Source organism: Parus major, chromosome 8 (assembly GCF_001522545.3).
Source record: "Parus major isolate Abel chromosome 8, Parus_major1.1, whole genome shotgun sequence".
NCBI lineage: Eukaryota > Metazoa > Chordata > Aves > Passeriformes > Paridae > Parus > Parus major.
This window is the reverse complement of record NC_031777.1, coordinates 3,922,248-3,944,105: the sequence shown is the minus strand read 5'-3', so window position 1 is coordinate 3,944,105 and position 21,858 is coordinate 3,922,248. Positions and strand designations below refer to the sequence as shown.

Sequence of the window (21,858 nt, the reverse complement as noted above, 5' to 3'; positions counted from 1 at the left end):
CTCCTGAATTACCACTTGCACCAGAACCTTAAAATCAGATCTGAAATTTTGTTCTGTATTAAAGGCACAGTTTTCTGTTTGTGAGAGTGGAGGTAGTCAGAGCAGTCATCTGTCTTGGAGCACCTTAGATCCTGCTGATCATGGGGAAGTTCTACCCATTCCCTCAGGGATGTGTGGCAGTAGAAACTGAAATGACCAGTGTGACATCCCTTGGGACTGTGCCTCCCTTTATCATCTGCTCCTGAAATTATCTCTTGCCACAATCTAGCCTGGGGCATTCATGTTTCAAAAGTAGTGTTGTCTTTTAAGGAAATGAAGAGGGAAAAATCCAAGGGGTTCAAGTCATCACAGCAAGTAAGGAAATCAGTTTTATGCCTCATATGAAAGCAAGCAATGTAAGAAGAAGCTTAAGCTGAGCAGCTAACTTCTTCCATATCTTACAGAAATTTTGTATAATCTTATTGGCTAAACTTCTGAAGCCAGTGAAGATTGCACATGTGCTTGTTTTAGGTAAAACTTGTATATTACAAATACAGATAATTAAAAAATGTCAGTTGTCCTTGAGTCAGGAACGAAATTGTGGCCATTACTGTAATTTTTTGAGAGGTGTCAGATGAAAAGTGCACTAAGACTGTAGGTAATGAGACTTTGACCTTGTGTTAAAGAGTGAATGTGGTTGTTTGAGTCTTGCTCTGTTCTTTCTTTGCATTTGCAATGGCTCAAGGAGCCTGAACTGATTTTTAAGATATCACTGTTTTAAGCCAGTAATTGATGAAATGACAAGCAGGACTCCCTTCCAGCCAGAAATGGGTTTGATTCTAGGTGAGCTGGTTTAGTCCACCCTGTAATTGCATTATATTTTCAAAAGGCTCTTCTCAAGAAAAAACCAGAAATGTCCTCATTAGAATCTAAGGCAAAATAGATGTCCTTTATTTTTATACCCTCTTTTTTATATCTTCTTCATGTAGCTGATCCCAGGGTAAGAGCTGACACCTTAGGAAGTGAAGAGGATCCTGACTCTATGGATCTAGAGATCAGAACCTTCTGTTCTCTTTGAAGGCCTTCTGCATTGAGCAGAGCACAAGAAATTCAGGCTTTAAGAGGCTCTCAGATTACTGCTATTGCATTTCTAATTTCTAAACTGAAGATGTCCTTACATTTTAAGTTCTTCTGGGCTGAATAATTCTTCCCCCAGACCCACTCCCTCCATCCCAAAAACCTGTCATGGGTGACTTGTTGGAGATGATCTCTTTCAAAAGAGAAATCTGTGCCTGAAAAATTGTCCAGAATCATTCAACTCCCAGACTGCTGATTTTCCAACCTTAATATAACCAATTTTCTATTTTTAGAAATCCATATTTATTTGTGTGTTGAAAATCCATCCTGTGCTGATTAGCTGCTCTCTCAGCCCATTTGATTTCCTCCTCACACCTAAAATCAGTTCTATTCCTATTAGGTGAATGTTCACTGTAAGTTTTGAATTTTGAGAGTGGAGACATACACTTTTCAAAAAGAAGACTGATAGCAGAGAAAATAGCATCAAATGTGTTGACCTGGATTTCTTTAGCAGCACTGAACCCTGATTTAGATATTAATGACTCCTATTATATCATGCATTGGTAATTTCTAGATGTTGGAAAGCGAAGATGGTATTTTCAGGGTTACATACAGTTCTGGCTGAAATCATTACTTTAATTATTATTTTTAATATAAATTAAATATAGTGTGTGTATATCTCATGTATCTAGCAAATCTTATCATTCACTGGGAAAGTATTTCCTCCAAGTATTTAATTGAAGTGAATGAAAATACACAAATTGTCATTCCACACCAGACTTGTACTGGTTTGTCTACCCCAGTGTTTCATTGCCAGCAGCAGATATATGGGAAAGACTTTAAAGAACAGGACAATAAAACTCTTTTCTTTTGCCTCTGGCAATTTATGTCTTGAAAACTCTGAGAAAGAAGTGGTGTCTCATGTTTAATAATTCTACATGGATTGTTATTTCATGGCTTTTTTTGTTGGCTTTTTGAACACATGTAAGTGAGTAGCCACGGAGATTTTCACAGTTTAATGATTATTTTGTTTGCTTTGGACCTGTCACCTATGACTTTCACATTCCTGGGTCAGGAGGCATTTTGGACACTTGGTATCTCATCACTTTCTCCACAACACTCAGAACTTTATAACTTGCATATCCCTCATTTCTGTTTTCCAGGCTTAATAATCACAGTTCGTGTTTATATCCTCCTTTGGAGGCTTCTGATTCTCTCTAAATACTTCTCCATTATCCCCTTTTTGAAATGGAAGGACAAACATAGTGAATGATACCAGAGGAGAATTCCACATGAAGTTACACTGAAGGATAATGGTGTTCTCTGTTTGGATCTCTGCTCTTTTCCTGTTAGTTCCTATCATTTCATGCATTTTGTTGACCTCCACTGTGCACTGATCTGATATTTTCATAGGACTCTCCATGAGTCCCAAGTCCACTTGACTCCCAAGATCCATTTCTGGGTAGCAGTTGTCAGCTCACAGTCTTTTATGTGGAAAATTGATGCTGTTCCCCATATGCATCAATTTAGATTTATCTGCATTGACTTTCCTTGGCTGTTCTACTGCCCAGTCACTCAGTCTTTTATGGCCCTTCTGCAGTTCTTATTATAACCCCTGTCTTTAAAACCCTGAATAATTTAGGAGTATCTGTAGACATTGTCATCTCATCCTTCACCCTCTTTCCAAGCTGTTTAAGAGCAGCCCAGCCAGCATGGATCACTGCTGGAACCTGCTATGGAAATCAGCTGGTTTGATGTGTTCTCTATAATAATGATCTATATAATAATGTAGCCTTTGCTAAATCCAGATTACACAGTTGTAATGAGCCCCGAAGAACAGAAAGGACAGAGTAATTTCTGATAAGAGGTAAAGTTCTTATTGTGGCCATGATGTCATTCATGTGGATTTTCAGAGCTGTTCTGGTGCTGAATGTCATACCCTTTTACAGGAGTAGACTTGAAAGATAAATTTTTCTTTTTTCTTCCCATCTTAATCTATTTAGCTTTTCAAAGTCATTTTAGCCACTAAAATACAGAGATTTAGTATTTTAAAATACAGATATTTATAAAGGACTACCCATCAAGATCCTTGCTATGTTGGTACAGAATATAGATACTTTCAAGTCATATTCTATATAGTCTTCTTGTTTACTTTGAGTTTATTTTGGCATTTGTTTCTTCTGAGTTCAGTGGGCCTCAGCTGTGTAAGTCTGGGCAGCTCTGAACTGCATCAGAGCCATGTGAGTGAGCAGGAATTTCATGGATAGGAAGGCCAGAAACAGAATTTACCTGCACTTAAAGACCAGATAGTCCATGAGATGGAAGTCAAAGCATGAGTAGTATGTGTTTATCTTCAGACATCTTAGTTACTTAGTTCTTACCTTTTGGGCTATTTTTACTTTTTAAGTTCATTTCAGTCAGGCTTTTCTGAAGAATTTAGGACAGTAATCCAATGGCATACCTGAAGGAAAAATCACAATTCCTGGTCAGACATGGATAAAAATAAGATGTGGTGTTCAATAAGAGTGGTAGGAAGTGTAAAAATCTGAATGATGGTTGATTGTTATACTGTGTGAAAGGAGTTGCTGAAAAACATGGAGCAATGGATTTCAGCTGATAAAATTAAGGAGATTTCTTGGTCAAGATTTGGAAATTTTTGAATTTGAAACCTCTTCTTAAAAAATATTTTTTAATATTTTAGGGTCTGTTGTAAAAAATATGATGGTAGTAGACTTCATCTCTTGGGAAAGTAATCCTGCAGGTAATTTCCTCATTTCTAAAAATTTGCACCTCATTTACAACCTGAACTCAATCTGGTTTTAACCTCTGTTGGATCCCATTACAAATTTTTAGACTTATAGACTTTATTTAATCATCAGTTAATTCCATTTTTTCATAAGCCCAGATCTTACCCAAAATGAACCAAACCTGAATTTCTGTGAGGATCAGAACTATTAGCTGATTAAAGTCTAACTTACACAATAAAGAATTAAAGGCTTTTTACACTGCTGGTGCTCTGAATTCCCCATCCTATTGCCTGTTTTGCCCTCGGGTCGCTGGTGACTGTGCCTGAGCAGTTCTGTAACTTCCTTCCCAACACCCACACATGGTGGGTGAAAGAAGAGCACAAGAAGTGCTCTTCTTTCTTCCTTTTTAATGTTCTTAAAAAGGTTTTTGTTCACATAGAAAAGCAGAACCTGATGTTTCTAGAATATCACACTTACCAGCATGTGTTGAAAATAGAATTCAGAAATAGGCACAGCTGCCTCCTTTCCTTTCAACCCTTTCCCTACAAACACACAGTCTGGTGGTGTCACCTGTGGTGTTACCTGTGTGCAGAGCTACAGACTGAATAATAAACCTGAATCTCTGGAGTCTGGAAAGAACAGGGGAGTTCCCATCACTATCCTGACTACAGCTTTAAACTGGAATGAAATGTGTGTTGGTTGTGGCATCGTTGTCCTGAAGAGAGTCATGGCTTCTGCCCACAAGGCCCTTGGTGAACTCCTTCATCTCAGCCTGGCAGAATTGCAGCTGCCTTTGCAGATTTTCATCTGCAAAACGCTGGTTTGCAACCTGAGGGATTTAAATCAGCTTTCAGAGCACCATCTGTGCTAAAGATGTGCTGCTGCACATCTGCAGGTGCTTTAGCTGAGTCAATCCTGTATCATCATCCTTGAGGCCTCATTGGCATCTTCTGTTGCATTTGATCTCTGACTTCTGCTTTAATGCTTTTCCCAACTCCTTCATGTGTCACCTCAAGCCAACAATGATTTCCATATTTTAGCTACTCATTAATACATTTATTATTTTAAATCAGTGGCTCCATCCTACAGATATTTACTTTGCACTGGTATTTTAAGTAAATATGTTTTTTCTTGATATGTTAGAAAAATGATTTTTAGAGTTTGAATATACAGTTACAGAAGTGTTTGCCAATAATGTGGTTTAGAGCTACTCACAATATTTTAAATTATGACCTTTATGTTAGAAATGTGGAATATTTCTGTCTGTTCCAACTGGAAATGGGTGTTGTTCTATTATATATCCCATTTTATGATGAGGGTAATCAAAAACGAAGGGGCATAAAGACATGCTTTGTAAAATCCAGCCCTGTGAGCTGGAGCAGTACCTGCTGGGGTGCCTTTAGCAGATGGCAGAGGCACGTGGGCTGTTTTCTGCACAGGGTGATGGCCAGGCCATTCCAGGTGTGACATCATTGCATTCCCTTTACAAATGTGCTGTAGTTTTCTAGAATCCATTCAAACGCATGTGCTGACATCATTCCCTCTCTGCCCGTCGCTTCCAGATTTAGAAACTCCTGAAAGCACAGCGCTGGCAATGATAGTTTTTAAAACGATTTAATTTCAGCCAGCACGAGGTGTGCAGAGACGGGCTGTGGCTTCCCGGGCTCTCCGGCAGCGCATCCCAACAGCCCGCTCCGTCTCCGGTCGCCATTGGCGAGGGGAAGGGTGCCCTGCCCCACCTCCACCGTGTCTGTGTTTCATCACTGGGAAGCAGACGGCATGAACAAGTGATTATATCGGCTGGGAGGCCGATCCCTCCCCGCTATGGAGCGGAAAGGGACGCATTCGATGTGCTGGAAGCTGGGATTCAACAGCCAAACCCCAGCAGAGAACTGATGGAGGGTGGCAGGGTGGGAGCCCGGCTGTCCACTCTCACCATTGGTTTCTTATTACGGCATTCTCCCCCGAGAGGCTCCCGGTGCCCAGGCACCCCCTCCTCCTCCTCCTCCTCTTTCCCCTCCTCCTCCTCCCGCTCCCAGCCCCCTGTTTCCCACCCCTTCGTGGCTGATGCTCAGCGAGCGGCAGCGCTGGTCACGGAGCAGGGATTGCAATGAGCTCATCCTTTTCTCTGTGCAGCCTCACAAGTGCCCGGGCTCTGCTGCCCTTCCTGCCGCCGCCCCCGGCTCCCGCACACCCGCACGGCCACTGAGCCCTCACAGCTCGCCCTTGCCTTGCTCCCAGCTTCCTTCTGCTCGTTCTCTGCCATTTTCCTGCTTTTTATGTGCATTTTTATATCCATGTTTTCTCTGGTTTGTTTTTCAAATCTCCTTCGGACTCTGTCTGAGCCAGCTCGGTGGATCATATTTTTCCTCGATTCTTAGCAAAGATGCTTTTCTCCTCCTGAGTGGCTCAAGGGGCGTTGCTGGAGCGGCCATCCAAACCCATTCCAGAGACTGGAGGCTGGCTCTCCTAACCTTGCACTTTTGGAAATTGCTGTCCACAAAGCCTGTTCTTCTCACTCTGGATACTTACTACTTACTGCTCATGGAAGAAGGGGTACCTTGCAAAAGCCCGGCTGCCAAGCTCACCCCACCTGCCAAGAAGTCCCAGGACATGCATGACGAGAGGAGCAAGCTGGTGAATGAATACGCGTGTCGGGTGCTGGAACTTCTGGGCATGGGGCATCGTCTCTTTGTGCCTCGGCTGCTTGCGGTGAGATCACCTTTCCGTGAAATTAATTCGTTGGGAATTTGCCATTCTCCCTCCCAACACTGCCTCTGCCCCCAGGAGGGATGAGAGGGCTCTTATTTTTTCCTCTCAGCTTCTCATAATCCATCTCCTAAGCACTGAGTCCTTCTTTCTGATGTTAGCTCAGGAAGGCTGGACACCAGTCCTGCTAATGGGGACCAGTGCCACTCCTTAAGTAGCTTGAAGGATCATCAACCAGGGCTGAATCATAAAAAACCATCTTTCCTAAATCCCTGAGTGCTTTTGTTCTCAGTGCTGTAATGATTCCAGATAAGCAGTGTGCCCAGTCACCTTCTAGGTATTGACGCAAAGTGCATTAATGGTCAGCATTTCAGATTTTATACTTTGGACATCGCAGATTGGCTTTAAAGACTCATCAAAAATCAAGCTGTGGTGATGCATTTTGGCTTTCGGCTGTTTCTGTGTTCGGTTTTGGAAAGGCAGTTGACAGTATGTAAAAAAGTTGAAAATACCTGTGTAGAATTATCTGGGAAATAAATTGTTAAGGGTGTTTTCATCCATCATGGCAAATGCTGTCTGTGTGGGGGGTGCCTGCAGTTGGTGTGCCATGTTATGGCACGGAGAACACGCTTTTAGCATTTCTCCTGCTGTACAAAGCAGCCTCAAGCCCACAAAAGGGTGGCAAATCCAGGAGTCAGTGCCTAGTCCTGTCTGGGTCTGCTCAGGGTGTTGTAACCACGCCTGGCTGCAGCTCAGAGCGTCTCTCTGTCCATGGCCTGCCACACCAGAATGGCATTTCTGTGGGATCCATGGGAAGACAAGTCCTTTCCTGATCCCCCTCATTTCCTATGGTGCCTTTCCTTTATTCCCATACCCATATTGTGGTTATCTACAGTGACTTGTCCATTTTTTTCATATTACTGAGCCCATCTCGGTGCTCCTCAGGATTCACAGAAATCCATGTGCTCTGTGTGTTACAACCTGTTCAGTGGTACAAACAGTGTGGGTGGTTGGAACACTGTGTCCCTGCACTGGGAGATGCCAAATAAAAATCAAAAATTCACAAACTCCTCAATTGCTACAGTGCAGCTGGATTTGGGGATTTACAGGCACTTGTAGAATTGAGTCCAGTCCCTGATCGCGCGTGGTTCGAGCTGTTGGGTGTGTTATCATTATTCCAGTTATCTCCCAGTGTACCAAAACACTCATCCTGCTCTTGGTTTCTTGGGCAAGGGCTGCCAAATCACTCTGAATTATGCTGTGATGAGCTCTAAGGAAAGCAAAGACAAAACCACCAAGCTCTTTTTCACCTGACTTAATCGGGCTTTGTATGTGGCCCTCCAGATGGAGAACACCAGACAATTTCACATCCCTTATCTTCCAGGCAGTTTTGCTTTGCTGAGTGGCATAATGCTGTTTATTAAAAGAGAATGAAAGAGTTTGAAAAAGGCAAAATAATACAAATAGTGCTTTGTGTTATGAGAGAGACTTGATTTGTGGAGTAAATGTGATTCCCTGTCAGGTTTTATTAGCTAAATATACCTCTCCTGACATACAGGCCTTTTGGCACACACACAAAAAGATAGACTGCGTTTTGATAATATGTTAAAAATGAAAAATGTCTGAGGACCAAGAAATTTTACTTTAATCAGAACTGTTTCATAAAATTAAGCACTTTTTTTTTAATGTGCATAGCTTCTCTCTCTGCTGTGGTTTTGGGGATAAGTGCCTGGGATGGGTAGAGGATGTGTCATTGCAGTGTTATGTGATAAATGCAATCTATAACCTTTTATGCCAGTCTTAGAAAAATTCTGATCACCTCCTCAGCTGAGCACACTTTTGGGCAGATAAGACAGCACCAGTTCTGGGGGGGTTTACTCCCTTTGGGATGACCCAGAGTGGGTGAAGCCAGGATCTTCCCTTGCCCACTGGCATCAGTTCTTCATGTGGCAGAATGAACTTTGCCATGTAATTCTGGAGCTACATAGAAAGGCAGGGGTGGAGTGTTGAGCAGAGAGACATCACTGAGTGTGCACAAGATCAGTGCTCCGTTTGTGGATCCCAACTCTCCACTCACAAACAGAGAGGTGGCTTTTTTCCACAGCATTTTTGTACCATTGTCTTATAAAAAGCATAGGTTTTATTTAGGAGAAGAAATGTTTGATAACATAGCTGGACATAAAAGATGCCAGCAAAGGAGTTTAGTGTATTGCCCTGGAAATGTGTTCCAAATTTACTGCAGCAGTACAGTTTTGTCCACCAAACCTCCCCAGGCCTGGAGCCTGAGTTTATCCAGCACAGAAGGTCAAGATCTTCCTTGGTGAAGAGCAGCTCTCAGGTCTGTGGCTCATGTGAAAGGGCAGCACAGAGCAAAGTCGTGCAACATGCAGCACTGCAGTCTTGCTTAGAAATAAATAGCTTCAGTTGCTTGGTTTTACACTGTGTATATTTTTTAAGAAATTAAAATCAGAAAGTTTTTTTTAAGTTAAAATCTGTGTGTTACGGACTTTAAATAGATACTTCTATTATGTATATGTATATGTATATGTATATGTATATGTATATGTATATGTATATGTATATGTATATGTATATGTATATGTATATGTATATGTATATAAACACTGTGTTCTGAAAAGTTGGAGGATACTTACGAACATTTTGAGTGCCCCAGAAGGAAATTTAAATAGTAAAGCATGGACAGGTTTTTTTTTCAGTTTTTAACTTCTTTGCCTCATTTCTGACACATGTTCATTAAAGTGTAAAACAGGTGGTATATGCTCACTGACATTCTACAGAAATCTAAATATATACCCAAAATTCTATGGAAATAAGTACTTTTTATCTGTTTGCATGAAGGAGGAAGAACAAAATGAAGGATGTGCAGTGTGGTTCATCCAAAATTTCTTCTGTTACCTTAGTTCCCAGGTGGGAATAGGACTTTTGATAAAATCAGTAATAAATGAAGCTTCAGAATTAATAATTGAAGACAGAGAAATTAAATTTTAAAAAAAATCCAAGGCTTTTCCCTTTGTCTAAATCGCAGTTTCCTAAATATTTTGGGAAAGTAGTAGTATTATTTACTAAAAAAAAAATAAATTAAATATTAACATAATTTAAGTCTCTCAAATTCTGTTCTTTCTTTTTGAATATCTGCTGTTTTTCCAAACCTTACCTTTAGATTTGAAAGCTTTGCTAATACTTATGGGAAAAGGCTTTTCCTACTTTTCATCTCATTAATTTAAGATAATTATATGACTGTATTGAAATACTTAAGTGATATGGGAAGAACATTTGAGGACATATTTAGGCAAATTGAGAAGGCAAACTGAGCTTTTGGGTCATAGTTATGAATGAGTTTCCTTGTTTGCCTAGGTTAGAAAATAGATTTTAATAAAAAATATGTTTATTTAAAAATAACATAATAATAAAAACTTTCCTGAAGTTTCCAAATGCACAAAAATGCAATGCACCTGCCAAACTGTAATGATTAGCTCATTAAACTTACAGATGGTTTGGTAAGGGAAATTAGCTGTTTAGAAATCAGCTATTGGTGAGTTTCAGGAGTTGAGTGACTTCAACCAAGGATTTACAAATCTCCGCCTCTCAAACAGCTGCCATAAGTTTCCAGAGTTATCTTTATTTGATTTTAGTCACAAAATGTCAATAAATGTGAATCTGGGATGCAAAAAGTTCTGCTTTTCACTTTGTTTCTCGTGATTTCAATACTGAAACTAGTATTTTGATGAACAGATTATTTTAAGGAAATTAAACTATTCAGTGAAGTAGAAGGAGCTGACGAGCCTGGGCTCTATCACTCATTTAACCAACTTGTACAATGTGATGGTTTGCAGTTTTCATAACTCTAATCTTAGTTCAACAAACTGTGTTAGAGAAGTTCTTGTTTCCATGATCTTACAGGATTTTCATTTCATTTTTGACTATAGATTTTTCAGCACGGAGAGCTTGAAGTTGTCAATAGTTACAGTTTAATAAATGTAATTTGTTTGGGACTGTTAAAAATAGTTCTGTAACAGTGATTCAAGCAGAGGCCTAGGAAAATGAAATCTGATTTGAAATGTTTTACATAGAATTGCTGTAAAGGAAGGGAAGAGGAGGGGGATTGGATGTGCAAGAGTATCCCAAGAAGGCAAATTGGCAGTGTAATTGGGAAATTTGTTTGAATTGGGTAGTGATGGCAGATGCCAACACGGCTGAGAACAAAGGAAGAGAGATCCACTTCTGTGAGCTGGGTATTGGAATCAATTTTTTTCCTAATATCCATTAGATCGGATATTAGTAAATATTTCTTCACTGAAGGGGTGGTCAGATATTGTAACAGGCTGCCCAGGGAAGTTATGGGGTCACCATCCCTGGAAGAATTCAAAAGATGTGCAAATGTGGCACTTAGGAACATGATTTAGCAGTGGACTTGGCAGTTCTGGGTAAGTGCTTGGGCTTGATGATCTTAGAAAGCTTTTCCAACCTTAACAATTCCATGATCCTATGAAACCTGTATTGCTTTTCCACCATTATCCACTGAACTTCCCTGGAAGCCCTTGGTTTCCAGCACAGGTTTCGCAGTGGTGCTGGGCACAACCGGCTGCTCCCACCACACTCGGCAACTTCCAACAACCAGCCCATTTCGGGTTGATCTGGCTTTAAGTGTGGCAAGAGCATTCATAACCTCAGGAAAACTCATCCAGGAGAAGTGTGATGGTGACCATAGCGGATCTAATTCATCCCATACCAACTGCCCTGGCCTCTGGTCAACACGTCAGCCTCATCTGATTGAGCCTCAGCCAAGTTGTGCGGCTGCCAAAGGGTTGTGGACAGGATCAAACGTGGTGATTTGTAAAGCTGAATGTTTCTGGTCAGCATCCCCAAGACAGCTTTTCCTGGGTCCCTGCAGTGATGACCCAGCAGCTTCTTTGGCAATGAACAACGGGAGGATCAAATGGATCTTGGGTGAACTCAGTAAGGAAAGAAAAGAGCAGAGCTGGACGTGGACTTTGGAAAAGGGCCTGGAGTGACAGGACAAGAGGAAATGGCTTCAAACTTCCAGAGGACTGGGTTAGATGGGATACTGGGAAGAAATTCTTCTCTATGAGGATCACAAGGCCATGGCATAGGTTGCCCAGAAAAGCTGTGGCTTCCCCTGGATCCCTGGAAGTGTCCAAATCCAGGTTGGATGGTGCTTGGAGAAACCTGGGATAATGGAAGGTGTCCCTGCCCATGGCAGGAGGTTGGAATGAGGTGGTGTTTAAGGTCCATTCCAACCCAAGCCATTGTGGGATTCTCTGGACTGGAGTGGATAACAACATAGTTTAGAATCGAACTTCACACCCATGTGAGAAAGCAGAGGATGCCCACATGTTGGCACATGTGGAAATGGTGGTGGTGGTACATGAGCAATTAATTCAGCAGTTAACCCAAAGTGCCTTGCTGCTGAGGTATTTGCAGTTATACACATTGCACGGTGTAGATCTCCACCATATGAGTACCTATGCTGACAGAGTTTTCTGGGTGAAAACCCTTGAAATTCACCTTTTTGAGATGATGTCCTGAATGTCATCAGGACCTTCAGTTTCTGTGAACCATTTAAAGGAACTACTCCAAGACTTGGAATATGGTACCTTCTGAATCTCTTGGTGCAGGTCTTAGTAACCTGGAGGATGAGTACATTTGTCCCTGTGAATCACATTGCTCCGTCAGTGGCAGGAGTGGATTCATGGTGAATGTGTAACATCTTCTGACCTTTTAGCCTTGATGCTGCTGAGAGGTTCAGGAGTATGGGAGATGTAGAAATAAGCACGTAGAACATTTTCTGGCATGGTGTTCTTTGAGAAATTGTGTCACTGACTTCTGCACACTGACTTACTGATACCTTGTATGAATCATGTGCTTCTGCTCTTCATGTCTGTGACTATGCATACATTATATACTTTGTTTTTTTAAGGCAGTACCATGACAATCAGTTATGGTCTAATGCACAAGCTTTCCAGGAAATACAATAATTTCTCCTAGGTTTTTGGTTTTTGCTTGGGTTTTTTTTTTTTTCCTCATCACTGACATCTTGACAGGCTGAGCCAGAATCTCTTCCTTACCTGGCAGGGTATAGAAGGATAAAATCCATTCCCATGTTGCAATCCATGTGCTGCCCTGCTTAGGATTCCTTGGATGGGCTTTAGTCTCTGCTTGTTTTATGAAGCAGAGTTAAGAGAGCTGATTTCAAGGAGGATGACTTTGAGCTAATGTGAATATTGGTGGTCTGGAATGCATCCAGTAAGTGACAAATCAAGTAGAAGAGCGTGACTGCATGTTCCCAGGGTTTACTGTAGTTCCCTGTGTTTAATTGCAGACCTCCAAAGAGGACCTTCTACAGGCTGATTTTGAAGGAGCTTTAAAATTCTTCAGGGTTCAGTTGCCCAAGAGGTACAGAGCTGAGGAGAACGCTCGGAGACTCATGGAACAAGCTTGCAATATTAAGGTAAGGGTGGACTTCATTGCTTCTCATTCACCTGGGAGTTTGTACAGGAAGAGTGAAATGCAACATGAACAATGGCAGTAGCATGTGGAAAGTAAAAAAAAAATAAATTACTGGTTTATTGCTTTTTATATATGTTTGTATAATTACATGCACACCTTCTGTCTTTAAAGAAAGTGAATCTGTGATCTTTTCTCTCTTTGTCTACTTGGGTACAAGCTAATAATTAAAACAGAGAAACAGGGCATTATCAACAATTATCAGAACTCACTAATTTGTTGTTTTATAAACAGTGATTGCAGTAAAACAATTAATAGCTGTAAGATAATTGTGCAAACAAAGCTCAGATATTATTTGTTTATCTCAGAAGCAGTTTATCTGCTGAGTGCTGTGTGTAATACATTTGAGTTGGGGTAGAAATGAGTTTTGTTTGTATATCAAGCTTACCAAGACAGAAAATGTTTTTATATTCTATCCTACCCAAGATTCTGCTGTCAGAAGTCAGGCTACTCTGAACATATTGACTACAAGTATTGGACTTGAACCAAATCAGAGAAGCATGACTGTAAGCTGTTGAGGATGGAAACCTGTTTAAAATGGATGCAGAGGTTCATGAAGTGGTTATTTGGAAGGTCTGGGATTTTTTTTTGTTGGAATATGTATCACTGTGGAGGGGCTTAATGTTTGATCTTGGAGAAAAAATGTTTTTGTCATTTCTTGGACTTTGAGCTCTGATGGGAAGTGCATGTTTGGTGTGGCCCAGTGATGCACAGAGAACATCCCACCAGGTTGAATGTTCCTCCAACACTCTGCCTCTTTTTATCTCTCTCAATATATTTGTTTATTTCCCTTGTGCTGCTTAATTTCATCATTTATTAAGCAAGGGCTTTCTCACTTCTGGTTAAAACACTGATCTTAATGAAAAAAATGGTGTTGCCATCTGAATGTTTAGTCCAGCCAAGGAAAAGAGGATCTGTGCAAACAGTTTAGTAAAATTGTACTTGAATTTCAACTCTGCTGCTGAAAGAGACTATTTGTAAGTACAAGGCTAAAGTGGGATGTTTAGTATTTAGTCCTCTGCTTGGTTGTTGAAAATGAGTAATTTAAGGACTGAGCAAGTACAGGAGAATTATCTTTATGCTACTTACTCAGTGTGTATTTTCTGATGGGAGGTTGAAGTAGAAGTCTTCATGGTACCTGTTGGAAGAGCTATTTGACAATTTTCTCATGCCTTTCTCCTTTTCTTGTGCAATACATTGTGTGCCACATGATGTTATTTGTCATTAGTTTTTCATTTAGTACTGGAAGTGTGTGTACATGATGTGCTTTATTGGGGAAGTATTTTGAAATGTACCTGAGGAAGTTGTTCAGTGCTTAGGGTGCACCTGGGGCCAGTTATAAGAAGACTATGACATTCTGAACTGTTAGTTGACAGGAAGGGGTAGGGTTTGACAGTGAATTCACTGCATACACAGGATTTCACACACTGGATTCTGGTTAAGAGGAAAGCTCAGGTGAGTGTAGCAAGCATGGAGTCGAGTCACACCCTTGTGTGTTAGAGAAGTGTGTGAGGATTAGTAGGAGCAACTGAAAAGGAGGGAGAATTCAGTGCTGAGACCTGGGGTTATCAGGGGAGGGAAAAAGTAGAAGGTTGAAGTCACCTTCTGCTGTGCCAGTAACTGCTGCTCTGGTATGAGTAGGGAGTTGGGTTCTGTTGACTCCCTGAGTATACAATTCATTCTGTAAAAGGCTTCAAAAGCTTAATGTGAGGAAACTCAGTGAAAGACCCTGTTGGAGGGAGAGGGAAACTTATATTGAGTGAGAGTGTGTCCACTCACTTGCACCCTTGTCACAGGTGCCACTCGTCCCCATGGTCATGTTGCTCCCTGACTGTGGAGCATCTCTTGGCCGTGGGGTGAGGATGAGGAGCAGTGGCTGTGGAGTCCCCAGTGTGTCCTGGGATCCTCTTAACTGATGACAATAAACTGGCTTTTGGACATGTTTTTTGTACTCTCTAGGAGGGACAGGAACATATTGGCCTAGGTGGTTCTGGAATCTCCATCTGTGGAGATACCTGAAACACAGATTGCCCTGAGCGAGCTGCTGAACATCACCCTCCTTCAAAGGGGTGGTTTAGACAAGATGCTCTCCAGAGATCACATCCAACCTAAACTAGTCCATGATTTGATGTTATTAGATGGTGTAATCATTGAATTTATTTACCAGCAGTGCTAATAACTGCAGGAGCTACATGCTCAAACAGGAGATTTTATTCTTGATTATCATCAGTGGTAGAGTCCCAGGGAACACAGAGATTGTATGAAGAGCAGTTGTCTGTTTTGTTGAATGCAGCAAAACTTGTTCTGTTAAAAAAAAAGCCAAACCTTAAACTGTTTTTTTGTGCTGCATGAAAGAGGCACTTTGTGTCTTTCCACTGCTTGTGGGCTGTATTAATACTTGTAGACTAAACAATAGATGGTTTTAGAGCAAGTATCACACACTGAGTGAATGGAGGATTTCCTTCAGATTTCTCAGCTAATTACAGAGGCATAAATATCTAAAACCAGAACTGTGTGGTGGTTAGGCTTCATAGTGAGCTGTATCTTTTCCAGTATTTATTTTAATTTTGTTCCCCCATCACTGCAAAACAACATGGGACTTCGGCATGTAATGAAAATCCACCTCTCCTTGCTTACTTTTTTCTTGAGCTTTAGCTGAGCTACTTCTAGTCCTACAGAAGACAAATTTAAAACTACTTGGTGTTTTTTTATCCATGAGTTCACAACTTCTTAATTGATTTCAGGATGTAACCCTTGGATTTTGAAAAGGCTGTATTGGAAATAGTTCTATCATAATGCTTTTTTAAAAAAAGGATTGGTATCTATGTTTCTCTTGAGTAGATCTTCAAATACAAAGAAAAAAGCTGCTATTAAATGAAATTTCTGTGTAGAATGTGCTAGAGAATGTCTTTTTCAATTAAGAATTATTTTTGGTGGTTATTCACCAGGTCTGGATTTCAGTCATTTACCAATAAGGAAATCTCTGGGAACATCAGTGGAATTAGAATTAAAAATAGTGATTTCCTACAGAGCTTGTTGGGTCATATTCCATTGTTAAAGAGCATTTTGAACTAATTCATACTGTGAAATAATATGGCCTAAGAAATAATACAGCCTGGATTTGTAATCACAGAAGGATTTTTATGCTTATGCTTTGGAGAGGGGATTCTTTTTACTTTCCTCATTTTTTTCTGTCTTTACAAGAATTTTTAGAAGTTTTTCTGTGTCTCTGGATGCCCAGTTTGATAAATGAATGAATGAAGTAAGATCCTCTTCTAGGTTTCATGAAGGTAATCCTAATGGTGCTAAATTATGGAAACATCTGACAAATTCTTCATACTGACAACATCTGCCTCAGTTGCCTTTTGCAGTTTCTTGCAGTTTCTCTTGCACAGATCTGTGTGTATCCTAAAGAAGCTGGAATGACCTTAGATTTTAATAGAGGAGTCCCATGACCTCTGTTCTTACACCTGACTTCAGGCAGGTGAGGTGTGGAACAGGAGAAATTCTCACTGGGAGATTTACTCCATATGAAAATTCCCTGGATCATCAGTTTTCAGATGAATTCTGGGAGTTGTGCCCATTTCTCGGTGACTGTCCCGTGACATTTGGAAACGGAGCAGAGCTGGCACTCAGAATGTGTTATACTGCAGCTCTGGAAATGCCTTGAGGTTGAGTGTACCAGATGGATAGGTGGGGACATCCTCGGAATTACCTGTGGGATGTCACCCCTTGTGCCCAGGGAAGGTGAGGTGAACACGTGGGATGAGATGTGCAGGAATCTGAAGGGAAGGTTGTTCTATCATGGGGCAGCATCTGTTACCTGGCTCAGGCACTACAGTGGCTCCTGGTCTCATCCTTCACCATCCTCAGTAGCAGGAAAGATCTCAAATACTGAACTTCTTCTAAGAGAAGCTTCTTCTCAGCCATGTAAATCTCCCTTCTGGATGATATTGGGCCCCCCAGCAGGATTATGAGATTGCTGCTCTCAGCACCTTTAATGAGACCAGCAAGTGACCCTGAATAAAAATGGAGCCTTTTCCAGTGCAAAGCAAACACACACATTTTTGTCACCTCTCAAATGTACTCAAAAGGCTGTGAGGCACCTGGGTGCACCCACAGCTGGAGCTGGCACCAGGGCCATGGAAAATAGCAGAGTCAAGAACTGGCTACAGTAGCAAGAACTGCACTAAGCTTGTTCTTATTTCAGAATTGTTCCTTTTGTGACATTTAAAGCTTCTGGTCTGCTTTATAATGTTGCCATTTAAATGCTTTCAGTTCAAAGTGATAGTTTGAAGCTCACACCTTGCTGATGTGGATGACTGACTTGCTTCACACCTCTGTTGATCTTCTATCTGGATGTGATTTTTTACAGGCATGGTTTAACTCACATATTTATGTGAGTTTCAGTGGGTAGTATTAAAAATAGCTGGTTTTCTCTCTCTGTTTTGTCTAGAGCATTCTCTCTCTCTCTGTGCTTATCTCTAGATGTGTGTATTTATCCAGTTGTTTGGGGATCTTGCTATCGTGGTAAGACAACACAAATGCAACAGAAAAGCAAAGGAGGTAACTGCAGAAAGGCCCTGAAACTGCACAAGCATTGGTTCTACCAGTGTTGTATCTATTTAATCTTCCAGTATAAAGGACAGGTTAAAAATTGCTCATTTATCAACTTATTAAGAAAAGGCCAAACCAAATTGAAATTTATTTGTTTTAGATCTATAGAAAAACCATGCTTTTTATATGATTTCTTATTAAAGGCCAGTAATCAATTGCCCTTATGATGTCTGTGCTGTTATCTCTGAAGTGCAGATCCACTTGTCCTGGTGACAAGGGTCATGTTTTTTAATGCCTGCTCCAGCTTCCTTCTTTCTGCTCGGCTTTGTGGTGTGGGGCACACAATGAGCAGGCACCTGGAAATCAGATTAAAGTGCCTGTAGTGCAGTTGGACGTTAAATGTAATTGTAATCTTGGTAATAAGCATTAACACCATAGAAAGGAATGTTGTTAATTTAAAACAACAGTTTCAGCTTGAAATGTTTATTTATTTTAACTTAAAATACTTATTTAATATTCCAGTGAGCAGGCATGTTGCCCAGTAGTGAGGCTGTATTTTCATGGTATTTAAACATTAGTAAAACTGTTCAATTATTTTATTTTGTTTGGTTGGTTTGGTTTTTTTTATTTGCACTGAGTTGTTATTGTAAGGGACATCAGGTTTGTCAATAATTCTTTATCAGTAGGAAAGGAATAGATTTTTATGATTAATAGTTAAGTATAATCACTTTTTGACCCTTTAAAGTAGTTCTGCAGCCTTACTGAGCACAAACATTTTGGTGTCTTTGTATTAGTCACTAGTTGACATAGGTACTTGTGAGCAGTGGCATCAACCACAGCAGTGTTGCAGGTAAGGGTCTTCAAAGAACTGTAAAAGTTTCAGGTGGAAAAGTTGATACAAACATTTATTGTCTCTGTCCCCAGCAGTTGTATCACTTTGCCCAAATTATTAGTGGTTTCATTCAGCAAGGTAAGGAGGGCACCTGAAAGCTGCTCCATGGTTCAGCAGACCACTTAAATCCATTTTGTTCACCTTGGTGCCATCAGGAGCCAGGGCTTTTCAGCATGACAACAGGTGTTTCCATTCCAAATGGAAGCAAGAAAACAGCCTCAGAAGGCCTTCTGGTTTGAGCTTCTTGAATCTGGCACTTTCCTTGTGGATGAATAACAGCTGCTTTCCATCCTTGATTCTGCAAATAGTACAGAGAGCAGGAGATGAAGGTGGTGGGGAGTCACACTGTTTGACAGCTCTGTCTTCTGGCATCTTTGCCAGAATGTGTCTAAAATAACTCAGCTCTAGAAGTAAGAGGAAGTGAACCTTTTTCTCAAACTGAACTGTTACCCCAGATGCAGGTTGGCTGGAGCACATTAAAATATCTCATAAAAAGTTTTCTACTTGTAGTGGTCTGTATGTTGAGCAGTAGCAGTGTCTGGAGTTCCTACTGAGAGCACAGAGCTCATAATAGCTTTTTAGAGGAGAAGGTCTCAACTCTCTCTTCCTTTGGAGGAAACAAACCCAGTAACTGATTTTCCCAAAGAATGCCTTGGGTTTGACTGTGAAGAAAACCTGTGATGATGGTGCCTGGCAGGTTTGCAGTGCCTCTTATTCTCCCAGTAAGATGGTGTCCTTTTTGAAGACATTTCTGTGATGCAAAAGAGGCTCTAGAGGAAGAAATGTATCCCAGGATCAGCACTTACAACCATAATTAAAAGGAACAAACCCACAGGATTTCATATTTTGTGGAGAAGGAGATGTAGGTAAAAGTACAGATACAGAAATGCCTGGAAACAAGCTCTGTGCCCCATGTTTATGCTGGCAAAGAAGTGTTCCTTGATACTGACTTAAGCATCAACAAAACTGTTGAGACTTAAGATGGTGAAATCTCCCTGGAGGTGGAAATTCCTCTGTGCTTCTCTTGGGTACCTTTCAGGCAGTCAGGTCTAGGGAGCAGCTAGCAGCTTGGCAGTAAGGAGCATAGTAATTCTGAGGAAATGTGTTTTTCATATGCAAAAGACACTGGGGCCAGGGCACAACCCTTGCCAGCCAAAGTTTTGGTGTTACCTATGACCCTGAAAAATATTTTCTCTTTATTATTTTAGAACTCAACTCCTGTGACCTGAGAAACTCTGAATTTTTCCTTCTGAACAGCAGAGGAAGAAGCTCTGTTGTCTACTGGGAGTTCAGGGCACGCACAGAGAATTACCTTTTAAGTCTAGAAGTCTTAGAATGCATGCATTGGGAAGTGATTGCATTTAGGGGAAAAAAAATCAAGCTGCCTTTTGTCTTTTTTGATCAGTCATTATGGTATGTGTCCTCAGAAATTCTGTGGTTATTTTATTCCTGCAGATATTACAGAATAAAAAAAAAAATTCGTTTTTGGAAACAGCCAGGGGTGGGGTTTGGTGTGGTTGCCCAGAGAACCTGTGGCTGTCCCATCCCTGGAAGTGTTTGAGGCCAGGCTGGACAGGGCTTGCAGCCATCTGGTCTAGTGGAAGGTGTCCCTGCCTGTGGCAGAGGGGTGGAGCAAGATGAGATTTAAGGTTCCTTCCAACCCAAACCATTCTGTGATTCTGTGTGATTCTGTGATTCTGTGTTGCAGAAAGCTCTGATAATCCAGAGCTAATGGCTAATGCACACAGTGACTCGGGGGGGAAAAGCAGTGATTCACTCTCAGTGTAGCACAGAGAACAGTTGGGATGGGACACTGGGTTCATTTTGTTTTTTGACAAATTAAATGAGGTGACAAATTCTGAAGCACTGTGCTATGCTGAGACCTAGAGCTAAACTTGTAGAAATAATTGGAGGAGAAGGAAAAGAAAAGGCAAAGCCTAACAGTTTTCCCTTATTTCCCCCAGGGCTTTTGCAAATAAACAGAAGAAGCAGTGAGGGCACTGTCTTCGTGTATTTTTGCTGGTGTTTGATTTCTCAGGCACCTGCACTTGGATTTATTTCTCTACTTTGAAAATGAGGGGACAAACAAAACAAAGTAGAGAAGATGGTGACTGCCTTTCATAAACACAGAGCTCTTCAGGGACAGCAGCTTTTAGAGCTGAAGGTCTTACTAATAACTTGCCATTACAAACCTTAGGCATTGTTTTTGGCATTATTGACACTGTTGAAAATTAAATTCAGCAAGTAGTTACTTGGATGTTCTCTGAGCAGTGTGAAGCTACAGGAGCAGGACTGTAGCTGAGTGCTTTATAAGGGCAATATTCACATATTTAGGATCTTCTGATTGCTTTGCTTCAGGATTCTCTGGTTTCCTACAGTAAATTGCTTTTATTTTGAGCGTACTGTAGCCTTGTTTCTCTTGTAGAGATTGAGTAGGATGGTAAACATAGTGTTACATTGTTTATATTTTTAATTCTGGTTATGTTTGAGCATAAGTAAATTATATCTGGTGTTGCCCTATCTGTTATTCTTTCAGCTTCCTTTGCTTAATTAATGCAATTTTGTGGGCAATAATCTGTAACCAAAATTAGATTCTGCAAGTTAGTTAAAAGACATGAAAAAACAGAAAATCTCATCTCCAAATTAATCATTTTAATAATTAGTATAGGTGCAGAAGTCTGGAGAGAAACTGTTTACAAGGGCATGGAGTGACAGGACAAGAGGCAGTGGCTTCAAACTGAGAGTAGATAGAGATTGGATATTGGGAAGGAACTCTTCCATATGAGAGTGGTGAGGCCATTGGAAAAGGGTGCCCAGATAAATTGTGGATGCCCCATCCCTGGAAGTGTTCAAGGCCAGGCTGGATGGGGTTTGTAGCAATCTGGGCTAGTGGAAGGTGTCCCTGACCATGGCACAGGATTGAAACAAGATGGGCTTTAAGGTTCCTTCCAAGCCAAACCATTTTTTGATTCTGTGTTAATAAATAATCTCTTAAATCTGGAAGTCTAGGCATGAATTCAGTGTGCACACATGGCTCAGGGTCAGTGTCAGCTTGAATCACTCAGTTACTGTGACAGCAGAGCTGCAAAATCTTCAGCTCCAACAGTCCCCCAACCCAGGTGCAGCTGCACATGGCACCAGCCTGGAGGGTGCTCCTCACTCCTTACCTGTGTAAGAAATACAGGTGTGCATTCACTGACACACACACACACACTGTGACTTAACTTGAAGAGGCTCAGAATTTAATGTGTCAACCTCTGGGGAAAAAAAAAAAGTTCAACTATAGCTGAAGCTCTTCAGAGTCAAGTGGCTGTCTGAGCAGCTCCTTTTTAATCTCAGAAATCCTTTGGT

At 40.9% G+C, this 21,858-nt stretch overlaps 1 protein-coding gene across 8 annotated transcripts in view; it reads left to right on the top strand.

Annotated features, from left to right (window-relative positions):
- Nucleotides 1–21,858, top strand: part of RABGAP1L (RAB GTPase activating protein 1 like) — a 230,193-nt gene that overhangs the window by 161,939 nt on the left and 46,396 nt on the right. For 7 of the 8 annotated variants that reach the window (XM_015635758.2, XM_015635753.2, XM_019007609.2 and 4 more), the window contains one exon: nt 12,874–13,002. In XM_015635758.2, the coding sequence (XP_015491244.1) occupies nt 12,874–13,002 (129 nt within the window). Of the gene's footprint in view, nt 1–5,898; nt 6,516–12,873; nt 13,003–21,858 lie in introns of those variants that run through there. The other variant, XM_015635759.3, reaches the window with a different exon arrangement.